General features: G+C 42.3%; 1 protein-coding gene and 1 non-coding gene across 2 annotated transcripts; both read left to right on the top strand.

Annotated features, from left to right (window-relative positions):
* The first annotated feature begins 3876 nt into the window (after positions 1–3876).
* Positions 3877–4037, top strand: LOC140550406 (U1 spliceosomal RNA). Its single transcript, XR_011979109.1, has one exon. It is a non-coding gene; the product is annotated as a U1 spliceosomal RNA (small nuclear RNA).
* Positions 4038–6220: 2183 nt separating this feature from the next.
* Positions 6221–16661, top strand: rint1 (RAD50 interactor 1). Its single transcript, XM_072673971.1, has 13 exons — positions 6221–6467; positions 8682–8923; positions 10166–10339; positions 10865–11005; positions 11220–11376; positions 11685–11795; positions 11944–12169; positions 12876–13013; positions 13170–13369; positions 14257–14474; positions 14618–14798; positions 15005–15123; positions 16170–16661. Exons 1-13 carry the CDS (start codon positions 6234–6236, stop codon positions 16390–16392), a joined length of 2364 nt encoding a protein of 787 aa, XP_072530072.1. The 5' UTR covers positions 6221–6233; the 3' UTR covers positions 16393–16661.
* The last annotated feature ends 324 nt before the right edge of the window (positions 16662–16985 follow it).

Here is a 16985-nt window from a genome sequence, read left to right as displayed (position 1 = left end):
GGGTTTTTTTTTTTTTTTGCTGAGGTGGTTTTCACTGCCACTCAACTAAACAGCCAGCTACACACACTCGTCTATGGCTCTCCTGCTGCTGCCGCTACTTCCAAGGACATGTAGGTGAAAGAAGCTTCGGAGGTCAAATGTAATTAATTAAAACTACACTAGACTCATTTTGTACATGTACATTAAAAAAAACAACACTATATGTCCAAATATTTGTGGACACCCCTTCTGGGCTGTTCCTTGTAGAGAAGTACTGGCAATAAAATAGGACTCTCTGGAGCAGATTAACATGAACCTATTAGCACCATGCCTAATGCCAGGCATGGGCTAGAGGCGTATGAAGCCCTCCAGGATTGAGCTGTGGAGCAGTGGAAGAACTGTGTTCTCTGGAATGATGGATGGTGCTCCATCCAATACTTCTGGAGTTAGCTGAGAAGTTTGGGATGAGGTGGGATGGTGATCATCCAACATCGTGACCTTAGTAATGCTCCTCTCGCTGAATGTAATCAAATCCTCACAACAATGCTCTAAAATCTAGTAGAAAGCCTTCTTTCCTGGGAAGTAGAGACAGTTACTCCAACTAAAGCAGGACAAACTAATAATATCCTTGATTTTGGAAAAGAAATAATGAATGAGCAGGTGTCCCAATACTTTTGCCCATATAGTAATAGTATACCAACACAATTTAGGCTTTAAAAACCTACAACTATTCAAAGAAAGCTACTGGGTTAGCTAATATGGCTAATGAACCCAGTGGAACCTTGAGTGTTGAGTATAAATAATCATTATAGTAGCAGTACTCTAAAGCAGAGCTTTTCTCTACTCTCTCCAATCCCCAGTAACTCGCAGTAAACAAGTCCAATTCACATTTTCCTCTCTGCCACTGTCACTCAGTCTCACTCATGAACTCACACTGGGAGGAGAAGAGCACCGGGTCAACGCCATCGTTCTGCAGTGGCTGCAGTACAACAGACTCATTATTCATGGCCTTGACAGTTTTATGGCGCAAACATGTGAGTGAGGGGGATGTTGTAAGTGCCTCAAGGGCATCGGGATGGATCTGCAAAGACGACACACACACCAAGCACTCGGCACACACCACACCCATCCTCCCTCCCTCCTTTACACCGACTGCCCATTTACAGCAAGTTGAGGTTTGGTGAAAAGTGCATATTTGTCCACTTAACCCAAGCAGTCAGTCAGTTTCCTCTATGGTTTAGTCACTACTAAACTTGTGGATGTGACTTCTGGCACTTTAGAACTTTTGTCTTTGTCTATGGACAAAAAACATGCTTTTGCACATTTGACTAAACTTCCATTATTGTGTTAGCTGCATTAGCTGTGCAGCTCCAGTGCAAGAAGCAAACACTGAATACCAAAGACATAAAAGACAAAAAGACATAATCCATTTATAATAGGTATAAAAATTGTGTAAATCTTGTGTGGGGACCCTCTTGTAGACCCACCTTAAACACTCAGAGTGCAGCACAGCAACCAAGTAGCCAATCAGAGTACAGCATTCAGCTAACTAATCAGTGTGCAGGATTCAAGTAGTTAATCAGAGTGCATGAGAGCCAGTCAATCATGCAGCAGTCAACCAGCCAATGAGATGACAGGATTGTAATCAGAATCAACCAATAAACCAACCAGAGAGCAGGACTGGAGTAGCCAAATTGTTTTGAACTGGGATGTTGGAATTTCCGAGTATCAAGTAGGAAATTTCTACTGGAACGCCCCCACAAGTTGGATTTCCTACTCGGAAAGTCGGGAGAGCCTCACTAACCCCAGGTTCAAAATCCAAGATGGCCCCATGTGCAGTGTAGAACCCAGATGGGGCCCATGTTAAGCCTCTCCTGGTCCCATCACTGACCCTGTTGGGACCCTGGTGGGCATTCATAACATGGAGCCCATGGGTAGACCTTTCTGGTTCCCAGTTCCCAACGAAACAGGCGATCAGTATATCCATGACCGTTCTTATTTCTATATTGACAAAAGTAATAGGACACCTGCTCATTCATTGTTTCTTCTGAAATCAAGGGTATTTAAAAAGAGTTCATCCTGATTTTGTTGGAGTAATAATACTTAATACCTTATAGCTGGCGAGTGTCTTCGCTTAGGATGCTGAAAAAAACACTTGAGTGTAACTGAGTCTTTATACCCCTATGGCTCATGCTTGGCATTAGTCACAGTGCCAATAGATTTTTTGTTTATCTGCTCTAGAGAGTCCTACTCTTTTGGCAATACTTTTGTACAGGGGCTAGATAAGCTGGATGTCAGTATCTGTGTCAGCAATAGGTGCAACTTAAACTAGCTGAATGCATTCATTAGAAGTGGTGTCCACAAACATTCAGACATATAAGGTGTGTCCATTAGACTATGAGAATGCATGTGATTGGTCTCAACCCACAAATCAAGAACCTCTGGACTGGTCAAGGCCGGTAACTGCTCAGAAGCTCCAGATGTTGCAGATATTGAAGCCAAACGCTTAAAAAAACCTTTCTTAAGCCCATTTGGCAACCTGTTCACAAAAGACACAACATGGGCTTTCAGTAGACACCCCGTTTCCAGCACAGCCACAAGAAACAAATCACTCCCTTAGTCTCAGTGCAAGTTACATAATGAGACCGATGATGCACCATGTTAGGGCTGGTTCTGCTGTGGAATCAAACAGAGGGAACAGCATGGTGGGACAGCTTATGGATGGCTCTACAGCTGTTGCTCCAGCCTAGGTTTACTTTGGCAAGCTCACTGTAAGCCAAACATCCTCCAGGACTTATGTCCACTGTGCCATCCAAAGCAAGCACAGGCCTGTAAGATGGTCATTGGGCAACCTTAAAACATGTTAAGTAACCTAGTCTAATGAGCAGAGAGATGGCAAAGAAGGAACACACACAAAGGTGTGCAGGAAATACCTGAACTGAAGCAAGGCCGTGAAGTGAAGCGTGAAGCGAAGGCCAAAAATGTTCATCAGGTAAATGTATGGGCATCTAACAGTTCTTATGCAGTGGTTTAATGACAAGGTGGATAACTACATGCAAGGTGTTCAGTAAAAGAGAAGAAATGCCCAGTCTATATATCCATTTTGGATCCAATACAATGACGCCTGGTCCTAGACCACCTGAAAGCTATTACAGACCCCCTGCAGTTTGCGAACAGAGCAGTAAAATGCAGTAAATTTATTTGCCTTCCACTTCACGTTACAACATATCCACAGTCCGGGGATGTACACTAGAGTTCTGTTTGTGGACTTCAGCTCAGCTTTTAACACCACTGTGTCAGACCTCCTAAGGTCAAGCTGTCTAAGCCGTCAGTGCCAGATCCCATCTGCTGATGGATCATGGATTTCCTGACCAACAGGCGGCAGCAGATGGGGCTAGGAAAACCAATGTCACACATCCAGAGCCTCAGTACTGGAGTACCACAAGGCTGTTTGCTCTCGGCCTGTCTTTTCAGCCTCTGCATTTCCAAGGAACCATCTGTGAAGATTCTGAAGTTTGTGGACAACACCACCATGGTCAACCTCATAACCAGAAGTGATGAGTCTGCCTACAGAGAGGAAGTTGAGCAGCTGGTGCCCTGGTGCAGCAGCAACCACCTGCTGCTGAAAGCACAAAAGAATGCAGAGATGGTTGTGGACCTCAAGCTGCCCCCCCCCCCCACCAGTAAATTCACTCAACTTTCTGCTTTCTGGCCACCACCATAACCAGGGACCTGAAGTGGGAGGGTGGGGGGTGATGTTATAAGCCTATTTACAACCATTGTTATTTTACCACTGAATGAAATACACTGTATTATTTTGTGGTGGGCTTGTGGCCCTCCCCCTCTACCATTGTGCAGACATTTGTAGCAGTGGTCAGCCCTTCTTTAAGCAGTGTTTCACCCAGCCAGGGGAGATCCTATGATCAAGAAGGTGGTTCACCCAGGGTGAGGCTCAGCCATTGCACTCCAGTTGTGCTGACCCCTGCGAATTCCCCAAATGTGGGAATCTGAACTGCATAATTTCTGGTAATGGGGGACTACGTTTGCGCTCTCCCCTGATTTTTTTTCTTAGCAATGGTAGCGGGCTATTGATGACAGGGTTGTGGGTTCAATACTCGGCTCGGCAAGCTACCAATGTTGGGCCCTTTACCTCTGCTCCCTGGGCGCTGGAGTTGGCTGCCCACCGCTCTGGATGTGTGTGTGCTCACTGCCCCTATTTCACTAGTGTGTGTGTGTGTGTGTGTGTGTGTGTGTGTTCACTACCACAGATGGGTAAAATGCAGAGGACACATTTTACAGTGACATATATATGCACCTTTACCTTGCTTTTGCTAGTGGGATGGATGTGAGTACATGTTGGTGGGTGTAAATGTAGTCAAGACTATTTGTTTCATTGGATTGCATCTCGCTGCTGTCCAATAAAAAACATGTATCTCCATCTTTCTGTGTAAGTAATTATGAACCAATACATTACTTGGAGTAAACTTATTTTACATTGACTTCAATTCAAAGTGAAGAGCATTTTTGTCATTGTCATTTGTCACAGTTTTGGACATGCATGTTTTTCATTGGACAGTGATGATATATTGCTCCATGCTGCACCACGGTCCTGGAGCAATATGTACTTATAGGCCTACTTGAAATCACATTAAGAGGCAAGTGAATTGCCTCTTAAATTGACAATTTACTTATTTTATCTTCTTTTACTTAATATATCTTTGCTGTTAGACCATAAAAATGGCTTCTTTAGAGAATAAGAAAAAAACTATTTCAGTGGAAGTTAAAAGATTAATGTTAAAAGTAGAGCTGGGCAATATGACAATATTTTATTGTATTGTGATAAGTTTTAATATTGTCATGCACAATATGCTTTTCTAAGCATATCGAGGATCCTGTTTTAGTGCTTTAAAAACATCGGTCCACTGCAAGTTTCATTAGACTGGTAATTAGACTGGTTTATTAGATGAAGAGCAGCAGATGTTGAATATAAATCACTGTTTTTAAGAATATGTCACTGTACTGATGTATTTAGTCTTTAATTACATGTATCGTGATAAATATTGTGCATCATGATAAATATCGTGTATCGTGAAAATGTCTTTAAATATCGTGATATAGTTAGTATTTAATAGTATTCAGCCCTAATTCCAAGTAATTTTGTGTTGGTCCAGTATTCACGAAATTGTCACACAAAGTAAAGAACAACTGCCTGATTTACATTACGCCAAAAACGTCAAAAACAGAGATATATTTATTTTTCATTTTGTAAATAACTGTCAGCAGGCTGTGTACCTATCTAGTCTGTTTACTGTGTACTTACCGAGACAAGCTCCTCGTGTGTGCAACAGGCTCGGAGAAATAAAGGGACTCTTATTCTGTAGTGTCATGGCGCTCCTTTCTGTAAGTGCTTTCCCTATGGTGTATTACTCAGTAACTTCAGGGGCTTCTGTACAAACCGGTGGGGCTTTTCTATTCTAATTGTCTATTATATTATAAATCTCAGCAGGCTTTGTAACTATCTAGCCTGTTAACTGTGTACTTACCAAGACAATAAAGGGACTCTTATTCTGTAGTGTCATGGCGCTCCTTTCTGTAAGTGCTTTCCCTATGGTGTATTACTCAGTAACTTCAGGGGCTTCTGTACAAACCGGTGGGGCTTTTCTATTCTAATTGTCTATTATATTATAAATCTCAGCAGGCTTTGTAACTATCTAGCCTGTTAACTGTGTACTTACCAAGACAATGAAGGGACTCTTATTCTGTAGTGTCATGGCGCTCCTTTCTGTAAGTGCTTTCCCTATGGTGTATTACTCAGTAACTTCAGGGGCTTCTATACAAACCGGTGGGGCTTTTCTATTCTAATTGTCTATTATATTATAAATCTCAGCAGGCTTTGTAACTATCTAGCCTGTTAACTGTGTACTTACCAAGACAATGAAGGGACTCTTATTCTGTAGTGTCATGGCGCTCCTTTCTGTAAGTGCTTTCCCTATGGTGTATTACTCAGTAACTTCAGGGGCTTCTATACAAACCGGTGGGGCTTTTCTATTCTAATTGTCTATTATATTATAAATCTCAGCAGGCTTTGTAACTATCTAGCCTGTTAACTGTGTACTTACCAAGACAATGAAGGGACTCTTATTCTGTAGCGTCATGGCGCTCCTTTCTGTAAGTGCTTTCCCGCGCTTTCTCCACTAGAGGGCGCACGCGGGTGTTTTTGCTGCTGATGACGTGGGCAAGGAGCGGTGGAAGACATGGCGGCGCCCGCTGTGCAGCACAGTAATAATAATAACAGTATGAAGGAAGGCCGTAAAGGTGTGAATGATAGTAAAGCCGAGTCCAAATGTGCAGCAGAGGACGGCGGCGGCTCTGTGGACCATGTGGCGGAACTGGTGGAGCGAGAAATCGGCGGAGACCTGAAGTCTCTGAGGAAAGTTGGTGGGCTTCTGGAGAAGCTGACAGAGGAGAACAGCTTACTGGAGGAGCAGGTAGAGCAGCCCCTACAGCCCGAGACTGACAGGGGGTCTGAGATACCTGGAAGATCAGGTGTTAAAGGCTTAAAGGGGTGTAGGGTGTGTTTACGTGCTGCAGTGATGCTAGCTACAGACATACGGGGGAAACCATTCATTATTTAATTAATATCCATTAAAACCAGTGGATAAATTCCAGCATAGGAAAAAAAAATATGTAGGAACTGTCAGCTAAATTAAATGCAGTCCTAAATTCCCTGACTCTTCAATCCTTAAGCTAGAGAGGGTAAAGGACCTTGCTGCCACTGTTGGGCCCTTGAGCAAGGCCCTTTACCCTCTCTGCTGCCCACCGCTCTGGGTGTGTGTGTGTACTCACTGCCCCTAACACGTGTGTGTGTGTGTGTGTGTGTGTGTGTGTGTGTGAGTGTGTACACTGTACAGTGACAAATACGTGCACCTTTACCTTTACCTTCTCTAAGCAACAGTCCAGATATCTAAAAACTAGAGAAATCAGTGCCCACATGGCAGGAGAAGTGCTGTTAGAAAGAAACCTGAAAGAATGAGAAAATATAAAAAGCTTGGAAATTTGATTAAGCTGTCAGTTCCTAAATTTTTTGTTCCTGTGCTAAAATAGTAAAAAAAAAAACTTTAACCTCTAGTTTTCATGGATAAAAGGTAGACTGGTAGGTAGACACATTCAATACTGATCCACACCCTTTATAACCCATCACTCTGGGGGCATGTTTGGCCTCTGCTCTTGTGTTTTAAGGGGTAAAAGCATTCAGGGTAGGTTTGCCCATTACCCCTGATTATCTCCTTCTCAAGATCCTGGAAGACAAGCGTGCGAGGTATTGCCAGTGTTTGATGAATATCACACTCATAATTCTCCAATGCAGTGCCCTGCAGTCCTGGGGTCCTGCGTTTTTATCATTTGCTCTGCTCTAACACACACTCGCACTCAGAAAGACTGAGTAATTAGCTGATTAGTGTAAGAGACAGGGTCAGAGATAATCAGGGGTAATGGGCAAACCTACCCTGAATGCTTTTACCCCTTAAAACACAAGAGCAGAGGCCAAACATGCCCCCAGAGTGATGGGTTATAAAGGGTGTGGATCAGTATTGAATGTGTCCACCTACCAGTCTACCTTTTATCCATGAAAACTAGTGGTTAAAGTTTTTTTTACTATTTTAGCACAGGAACAAAAATGTAGGAACTGACAGCTTAATCAAATTTCCAAGCTTTTTATATTTTCTCATTCTTCAAACCTCGAACACGGGCTCCTCTAAGCAACAGTCCAAAGATATCAGTGTCCACATGGCAGAGGAAGGCTATAAGAAGGTTGTCAAGTGTTTTGTTTGGAGAAAAAGGCTGGAACTGCATATCATGAAAAGAACACCTTGCCAACTGTGAAGCATGGGGGTGGATCTATGGTGTATTGAGGGTTGTACTGCTGCCAGTGGCATTTGCAGTATTGCGCTGGTGAAGGGTAAACTGGATTTCATAAATGATCAAAAATGCTGGATGCACATGTCAAACCATGTGTGATTATGCATAGATACCCAAGTGCATAGCATGATAACATGCTTTTGGGATGGGATGTGTTTGCAGGTGTTACTTGATGGTTTTAATATCTTGAGAAATTTACAAACTACATGACTATCATGATATTTAGATATTTTTCTGCAGACTGATCTGTTGAAGCAGACAAAATGCACCAGTGGAGATGCATATAAAAATGCAATGAAAACTCATTATCCTACTGTCAATCCCTAATATATTGCTGCTGTCCAGTGAAAATCTCTGTTTTGTCTGTTTTTTAGTTTTCTCCATAGTTTGTACCCCATAGCTACTTCTGTACACTGTGTAATTAATAATGCATGAATGGGCCAATAGAAATGCTTCATATTACGTATATAAACTCCCAATTCTTCCATTCAGAGTTAAGAACAGATTTGCCTTCTATGAAGTCACTATGTTGGAGATACATGTTTTTCACTGGACAGCAACGATCATTTCTTAGTTATCTTTGAATATACAGCTTTAGTAGGCTTTAGTAGTAACCAAGCAGGCCAACACATATAGCAAGTAGTTTTACTTTATTAAAAAATATAATAAATAAAATAAATATAAATATATAACAATAGGTTAGTTTTCACTAAACAACATGAGCAGTGTGTGTTCTAATTCTCAGCATTACATAACACTGCTGACTGGCCTTTCTGTCCATATAGGTGTTGACTGTATCCAGCTCGGTGCCTTTGCGTGTAGCCGCTGCACTGTCCGCCGCAGAGGAGTCCCGGACCAAGCTGGAGGTCCTGCTCCAGAAGGAGAGGCTCCTGTCCAACACGCTGCAGCAGCATCTGCAGGGAGCTCAGAGCTGGGCTGACAGCCTGGGACAAACCCTTGGACAACTGGACACTCTGGAAAGGCACATGAAGTACCTCCAGTGCTTGGCTCGTATTGAGGAGCTCAGGTGAGCAAGCTAGCCTGAAAGCTTAACACTGTTAAGCACTGTTGAATATGCACCCATATTCCTACACTTGTGTGGATGTGCTGTGTTGTATCAAATCCCATGCTTTTCTACTCTGCCCTACTTTTGTGCTGCTCAATAAAAGTGAGTAATAGATTCACTCTGAAACCTGAAATCTCATACCATGCTTTTTTAAATGCTCATCAAAACTTAAATATAAGCATCAATATTCATTTATTTAAATATCTCCACTGTTGATTTTACAAGTTGGGATAATTCTGTAAAGAGAGAGATGGAATAATAGATGGCTCCATGGATGGATGGACTGATCGATCCATGGATGAATGGAATGGATGGAATGATGGTTCCATGGATGTATGGATTGAATGGATAGATGGATGGATGGATGGATGGATGGATGGGTGATTGGATACATGGATGAATGGATTGAATGAGCATTTCCTGGATGAATGGATAGATGGATGGATGGATGGATGGGTGATTGGATATATGGATGGATGGATGGGTGACTGGATATATGGATGAATGGATGGGTGACTGGATATATGGATGAATGGGTAAATGGATATATGGATGAATGGGTGAATGGATATATGGATGGATGGGTGAATGGACATATGGATGGATGGATGGGTGAATGGACATATGGATGGATGGATGGGTGACTGGATATATGGATGGATGGATGGGTAAATGGATATATGGATGAATGGGTGAATAGATATATGGATGGATGGGTGAATGGATATATGGATGGATGGATGAATGGATATATGGATGGATGGGTGAATGGACATATGGATGGATGGGTGAACGAATGAGTAAATGGATATATAGATGGATGGGTGAATGGATATATGGATGGATGGATCCATTGAATTTGTATTTGAATGAGAAAAAAAAATGTCCTAGTGTTGTTGTTTTTTTTTTTTCTGGGAGTCTGATGAGAGGAAGCCCCCTGGACCTTGAGTATTCAGTATAAATAAATGTTTCCAATGATGGATGTATTGATGAATGTGTCCTTGGATGGATTGATGAATGGATGGATCCATTGATTAGCATGAGAAGTTCTGAGAGACTGGAGAGAGGATGTGCTACGGACCCTGATAGCACTGAATAGAAAAGATTAGCAGATGTTCAATTCAGCAAGTGGTTTAATAGACCTTGTATTTTTAAATAGCACAGGCAAGTAATCTTTGTCATTCCACTCTGTGTTCTGGACAGTGACAGTATTCAGCAGTTCCTGATGACTAACAGTGTATGGGAGGCAATCGGGGCAGTGGGCAATATGGCTACCCTGGACATGGGCCTTAAAGAGTCGGGCTGCTTACATCTACAAGCATTCCTTCGAGAAACATTGCACTTCTGGCACAAGATCCTGAAAGACAAGCTTGCGAGGTATTGCCAGTGTTTTTTAATTATCACACTCATAATTCTCCAAAGCAGTGTTCTGCAGTCCTGGTTCCCCTGTGCTCTGCATTTTAGCAATTTCTCAGTTAGCACACACTCTTTAGCTCAGGACTAACTGAGCAATTAGCTGATTAGTGTAAGAGACAGGGTCAGAGATAATCAGGAGTAAAGGGCAAACCTACCCTGAATGCTTTTACTCCTTAAAACACAAAAGCAGAATTATGTTCTTTAATGATTATTAATAAAAGTGGTAGTTTAGACAAGTGAACAACCGTCTGACTAATGATAGATGAGCCTTTTTAATACAATCTTAGTTATTGTAGATTAGAGTTAGCTAGAGTTCATTGCTCCTGAATGTAAAAGAGGGGACAAATGTTCCCTTAAAATAGTAGTTTCATACTCTGGCTATAGCAGAGAAAACAGGGCAGCTGTACAAGGCAGTGGTGCTTCAGAACCAGGATTGGGAACCACCGGTCTGATGAAGTTTTAACCATTTGCTGCTTCCAATCTCAGTGACTTTGAGGAGGTGCTGACGCAGCTACACTGGCCGATAGTCTCTCCCCCTACCCATTCTCTCTCTCCGCCAGCCAACGCTCAGGAGCTCAGCAACCAGCTGGAGCTTCTGGTTTCTCAGCTCCTCTCCCTGCAGATGTCGTATCCTCACACTAATCATTGTGGCATTGTTGGCAGTTCACACATAGTGCATGTGTATTAGCTATGTGGTTCTTTGTTTTAAGTGGACAATCGAACACAGTGTATTAATGTATCATGTGATTTTACCCTTACATTACATTAGGGGAAAGTCACACACACAAACACACACAGTCATAAAAGAAACCCAACGTATTGCACTTGACTCCTGTCCCAGTGATGATCTTATATCAGAAAAGAGGGAAGTGCCCACTCGCCCAGGCTTGCCACAGACCCCGCCGCTCTCACTGCCCATTCAGATCATGCTGCTGCCCCTCAGTAAGAGGTTCAGGTATCACTTCACTGGGAACCGCCAGACCAACTCACTAAACAAGGTTAGATTATGCACACTTTTGACACTTTTGAATTACTTAAATTGTATTTGTAAGAAATTTAATTATGTCAACAGTAGTAAAATCAGTGTAATGCAGCTCTTTAATCCTTAACTCATTAACTTGAATTTCTCTATCATAACTAACTGACTTAAATTTTGTTTAATATTATTATTAAATAATTTGCAGAATTTTCAGACCAGTCTTAGTCTTAAATCTTTTGTATTTATTGTTTACTTATATTTAATATTTATCATCATGTTGTAAGACCAATAATGATAGTAAGTCTTGCATTTCTCTGTCCTTTATAGCCAGAGTGGTACCTGACACAGGTGCTTGTGTGGATGGGGCATAACTCCGCCTTCATGGAGGAGAAGATTCAGCCCATTCTCGATCGGGCTGGGGCCAATGTCAATGCAAAGGTGAGATAAGTCTCATATATATATATATATATATCTGTGTGTGTGTGTGTGTGTGTGTGTGTTTACTAATATGTTTTTTTATAATTTTTTTGTTTGTTTATAGTATATTTTAGAGATACATGTATATTATTCTCCTTCGGCCTATTAGGTGGAGCTGTGCAGAGGGCTCCTTACTTTGGCTCAAGAGAAACTGGCCCATGATGCCCCTCGGCTGTTATATGACGACGCCCTCTTTTGCCACTTGGTGGACGAGGTGCTGCAGTTTGAGAAGGAGCTGCGCACAACACATGCCTACCCCAGCACTTACCCTGGCGCCCTGCACATTCTGCTGGAGGAAGCTGTCTTCCAGAAGTGGCTCAGCGTGGAGAGAAAGAGTGAGAATATTTTTATCCAGTGCCATCAAGTCCATTCAGACTCCTGGCAGCCAGCTCTGGTCTTTTTGGGGTCTCTAACTGGGTCTTAAATGCCTTGTTCATGATTTCTCTAATTAAGACCATCCACTGTTGCCGGCCATCATCTATCTTTACATTCAACCTTTCCGTAATTATTCTGGTAAATTGGTTCTTCTCATATTATATCAAAAATGAAGTGGCTTCAGTTTGATCTTCTACTTTTTTGTGTGCTGTCCATATTTTGGTTAATTTGTTTTATTTACTGGGTTTCACATTCATAAAGAACCGGCAGATAACTGTGGATTCAGCTAGTTAATGTTGAGACCCATTGAAACATGTTACTCCATCAAAAGCAGGATAAACTCTCTTTAATACCATTGATTCTAGAAAAAAACGATAAATGAGCAGGTGTCCGAATATTTTTGTCCATATAGTGTATTTAAATAGAAATTAATAGTATGTTATTTATCATTTAAGACCGATATTTGTTGTCAAAATCCTTGAAACACCATAAAATTAATAATTGAATAAAAAATATCAACAACAAAAAATCTAAAAAAAAAAGAAGATTAAAACATTTAATGTTTATTCTATTATTATTATTTATATACAGTAAAATAACAGTAGTATTGTACACGGCTGATGTGATTACAAAACAAGAATCGTGGGTGTGTTGTATCATTTTTAGTGGCAGTGGAGAAGGTGGATGCCATGCTGTCTGCAGAAGGTGCCTGGAGCTCTCAGTACAAAGACATCACTGACATGGATGAGCTGAAAGCACCAGACTGTGCAGAGACCTTTATGACTCTACTGCTGGTCATCACAGGTTTGTTTTTTTTTTTCTGGACTGCTTTTGAAAAGTGAGCGCTTAAGTGCTCAGTAAAAAAAAAAGCCTGATCGCATTATGGCTTTATTATATTTATTACAGCTGTGTCTTATGCAGGTATTCTCCTCTGCTTCTCTCTGTCATTCACTCTCTCAGATCGGTACCGTTCCTTACCATGTCCTCAAGCTCAGCTCAACTTCCTGGCTCTACAGAGAGAACTGGTGGATGACTTCCGCATCCGTCTCACCCAGGTGATGAAGGAGGAGTCCCGTCAGCCGCTGGGAGCCCGCTACTGCGCCATCCTGAATGCTGCCAACTACATATCAACAGTGCTCAGTGACTGGGGCGACAATGTGGTTAGTCCCATACAATGGTTCTTCATCTATCCCTCTGCCTCTCTGACTGTTCACCTATCAATTACCCATCCATCTCGATTTTGGTGTAAAATCCCATAAAATCCCCCAAAATATTGTCAGTTGTGGTCAGAAGGCGTATCATGGACATGAACGTCATGGCAACATTGGTCTTTCCATTATTCCATTAAACTTTTACTGGGCTATAATGGGTGATGACATCTCTAAAATCAACACAGGGTCTTTGACCATGTAAATGCAGCACACCTAATATTTGATTAAATGTTCATTATAAAGCTGCACCTTGACCAGACGCTTTTGGTAGCCATCAGCCAGCTTCTAGCAAAATAGTGGTTGAATATTTGACTACTTGTTGACCGATTGGTAGATTTCTGTCCACATCATTTCAGTAGGTTTTGACATCAGGACTTTGGGAAGTCCATTCCAAACTCTTACTGTTGGACTGCTTCAACCCACCTTTAATGTGTGTTTGTCGCTGTCCTGTTGGAACATCCAATTTTTTCCAAGTTACAACCATCTGACTGATGACCTTGTGGTCAGCTGCAAACTTTATTTGAGCTTGAAGATGTAAATTTTGAAGCAGAGGCTTCTTTCTTTGACTGCATCTTCTCAGTCCATGGTGATGCATATGTCTCTTGACACTGGTGGTCCAGAATTTGTCAGTTCATGGCAAGCAGACATGTGCCTTGATGGTTCTTGGATTGTTCCTGACCATCCGAATCAGTTTTTTTTTTTTTTTTTTTTTTTTTTTTTTTACCACTGAGGTGACCGTTTGAGTGAGTGAGTGTGTGTAAACATTCAACCACATGTACATCCTTCTTTATTCACATGATGATCTCTCCCAATTGCTCTCTTTCTCTCTCTCTCAGTTTTTCCTGCAGCTGCAGCAAGCAGCAGTGTCTGTGGGCGAAGAAGTGCTAGGGCCTCTGGGGGTTACGGAGAGTGGACGGCTGGCATCGCTGGAGGGCTCTTTGTTTGAAGGACTGCTGGCACTGCTCGAGAGGCTGAGAGGGGATATGCTGGGCCGACTGCTGGACGCAGTAATGAGGGACGTGAAGGAAAAGGCCCACCCTTATAGCAGAGACAGGTAAGGCTGTGAAATAGTAACACTTAAACCTTATTGTTTACAGTTATTACAGCAAAAACAACAATAAGTCTAGAACAAGCCTTTAACATTAATACATTAATGCAATATCAGAAGTCCCACTCTGACTATGCTCTGTATTGCAGGTGGATCTCCTTGCCATCGCAGTGTGACCAGGCCACTATGTCATTGTCCAGCTCAGCGTGTCCCATGCTGCTGTGCCTGAGGGATCATCTGCTTCAGCTGCAGCAGCTGCTTTGCCTTCCCCTGTTCCAGATGTTCTGGCAGGGTCTTGCTGAGCGACTAGACCTCTTCCTGTACCAAGATGTTAGTTTCCCACTTCCACATCTCAGCATGACGGCAGTTTTATACATCATCAACAACAGATGAACAGAAGTTGCCCTCAATCTTAAATTCTTCAGGAACTATTAGTTGTTTACAGATGTCTGTGTATATCAGTTCTGCAATGTGTCTTTATTGCATAACTTGTGATTTCTTCTAACAGAATGGCCATTGTTTCTTCATGCTTACAGGTGATCCTGTATAACCATTTCAATGAGGGTGGTGCTGCACAGCTCCAGTTTGACATGACCAGAAACCTCTTCCCATTGTTTGGACACTACTGCAAGAGACCAGAGAACTTCTTCAAACAGTGAGTAAAGTGATCAGCCAGAATGCAGCATGAGTGGACAGTTGTAAGTTGACCTTCTTAATACTAATACTGGGTAGGGCTTCCAATTGCTCTCAAAATAGCCTCAAATTATAGTTGCATTGGTTTTACAACATTCATATAGGTTTTGAGGTCCATGTTGACAGGGTTGCATCACTAAAGATTTTTCAGGTGCATTTTTGCATCCCAATTTTGTCATGGGAGTATGGGTAAATTGTGGCCATGATGGTCAGCAACAATTCTTATATAGGATGTGGCATTCCAGCAATGATTAATTGGTATTAAAGGGCCAATAAAGCATTCCCCACAGCATTGCACCACCTCCACCAACCTGGACTGTTGGCACTAAGCAGATTGGGTCCATGGATTCATGCTGTTGATGCCAAATTCTGAACCTGTCATCTGTGTGCTTTAGTAGAAATCAAGATTCATAAGACTATGCTATGTTTTTCTGTTCAGTTTTGGTGAGCCTGTGCACCACTGCAGCCTCAGCTTTTTGTTCTTGACTGACGGAAGTGGAACTCAACATAGTCTTGTGGAGTTGTAGCATGTTGAGCATTCTAAGTTGCCTTTCTGCTCAGTACAGTTGTACATTGGTTTTTAGACTTGCAGTAGCTTCTGCAATGACCTCTCATCAATTGCACCATTCTAAGAAAACTCTAGAGACTGTTTTGCATGAAATTCCCAGGAGAATAGCAGTTCTAGAAACACTGAAACCAGCCCACCTGGCACCGGCAATCATGCTATGCTTGATAAATCATTGGAAACCACTGGAAATCACATTTTCTCCCAATTCTGGTGGGTGAAGTGAGCATTATTTACAGCTGCTGTAACATATGCATGATGTCATTTATTGCACTGCTGCCATATGGTTGGCTGATTAGAGTAGGTGTGCTCTGTAAGTTTATTACTGTGCTGTCAGGTTTCTTATGTAAGTATTTGTACACTTTTGCTTTTCACTGAACGGAATTGAATATAATGGTCTACATGACCAGTGATTTTGCTCACAATCTTCTTCTCTCTGACAGCGTGAAGGAAGCCTGCATCATCCTGAATCTGAAGGTTGGGCCGGCTCTGCTGCTGTGCGATGTGCTGAAGCAGGCAGAGGAAGGGCTAGAGGAGGGCGAGGTGTCCGTCAGGCCGCAGCAGCCCACTCCCGAATCAGCACTTAACGAGCTGGGTGTGTACAAGCTGTCCCCCAGTGACGTGCAGATCCTCCTAAACCTCCGCTCTGCCTGGCTCAACCACTGAGGGAAGCGTCCCACGTTACTAAAAGCAACATCACTAACCTTACACACTGAAACATCCAGCTAGGTGTGACCAATGACCTTTCTACACTTCCAGGCCACACATGGTTTGGACAAAGCATTAAAATCCAGTGCTTACAAGAGCTACAGAATGAAATAGAGTACTATCAAATTTTAACCATCAGAGTCAGGATGTACTGAGACTGCTGTTTTAAGCGGTCTGAATCAGCCATCTGTATAATTATGTAATGTTAAGTCTTTGTGTTTGGCGAGGAGTGAAATAAATTCACAATAAGTGTGAATACTTTTGGTTAATTTCCTTCCTGAAGGTTTGGTAATTTTGTTGGAACATACCTACGGACCAGGGGTCATCGTCAGAGCAGGACATCATCAAGCTCTCCAAGACACTGACACTCCAAGGCCACGGGGGCAGCTTAACGCTTAGACAAGCAGGTTGGGACGGGAAGGTCACAGATTTGATCCCCTGGACCAGCAAGAATTTAGTGGTAGGGGGAGAGAAGGAACAGTGCTTTCTTCTGTCTTAACATTCACAATTGGGTACCCTTGAGCACCTAACCCCCAAATTGGTCCCCAGGC

Source organism: Salminus brasiliensis, chromosome 2 (assembly GCF_030463535.1).
Source record: "Salminus brasiliensis chromosome 2, fSalBra1.hap2, whole genome shotgun sequence".
NCBI classification, from domain to species: domain Eukaryota; kingdom Metazoa; phylum Chordata; class Actinopteri; order Characiformes; family Bryconidae; genus Salminus; species Salminus brasiliensis.
This window is presented reverse-complemented; position numbering and strand designations above follow the sequence as displayed.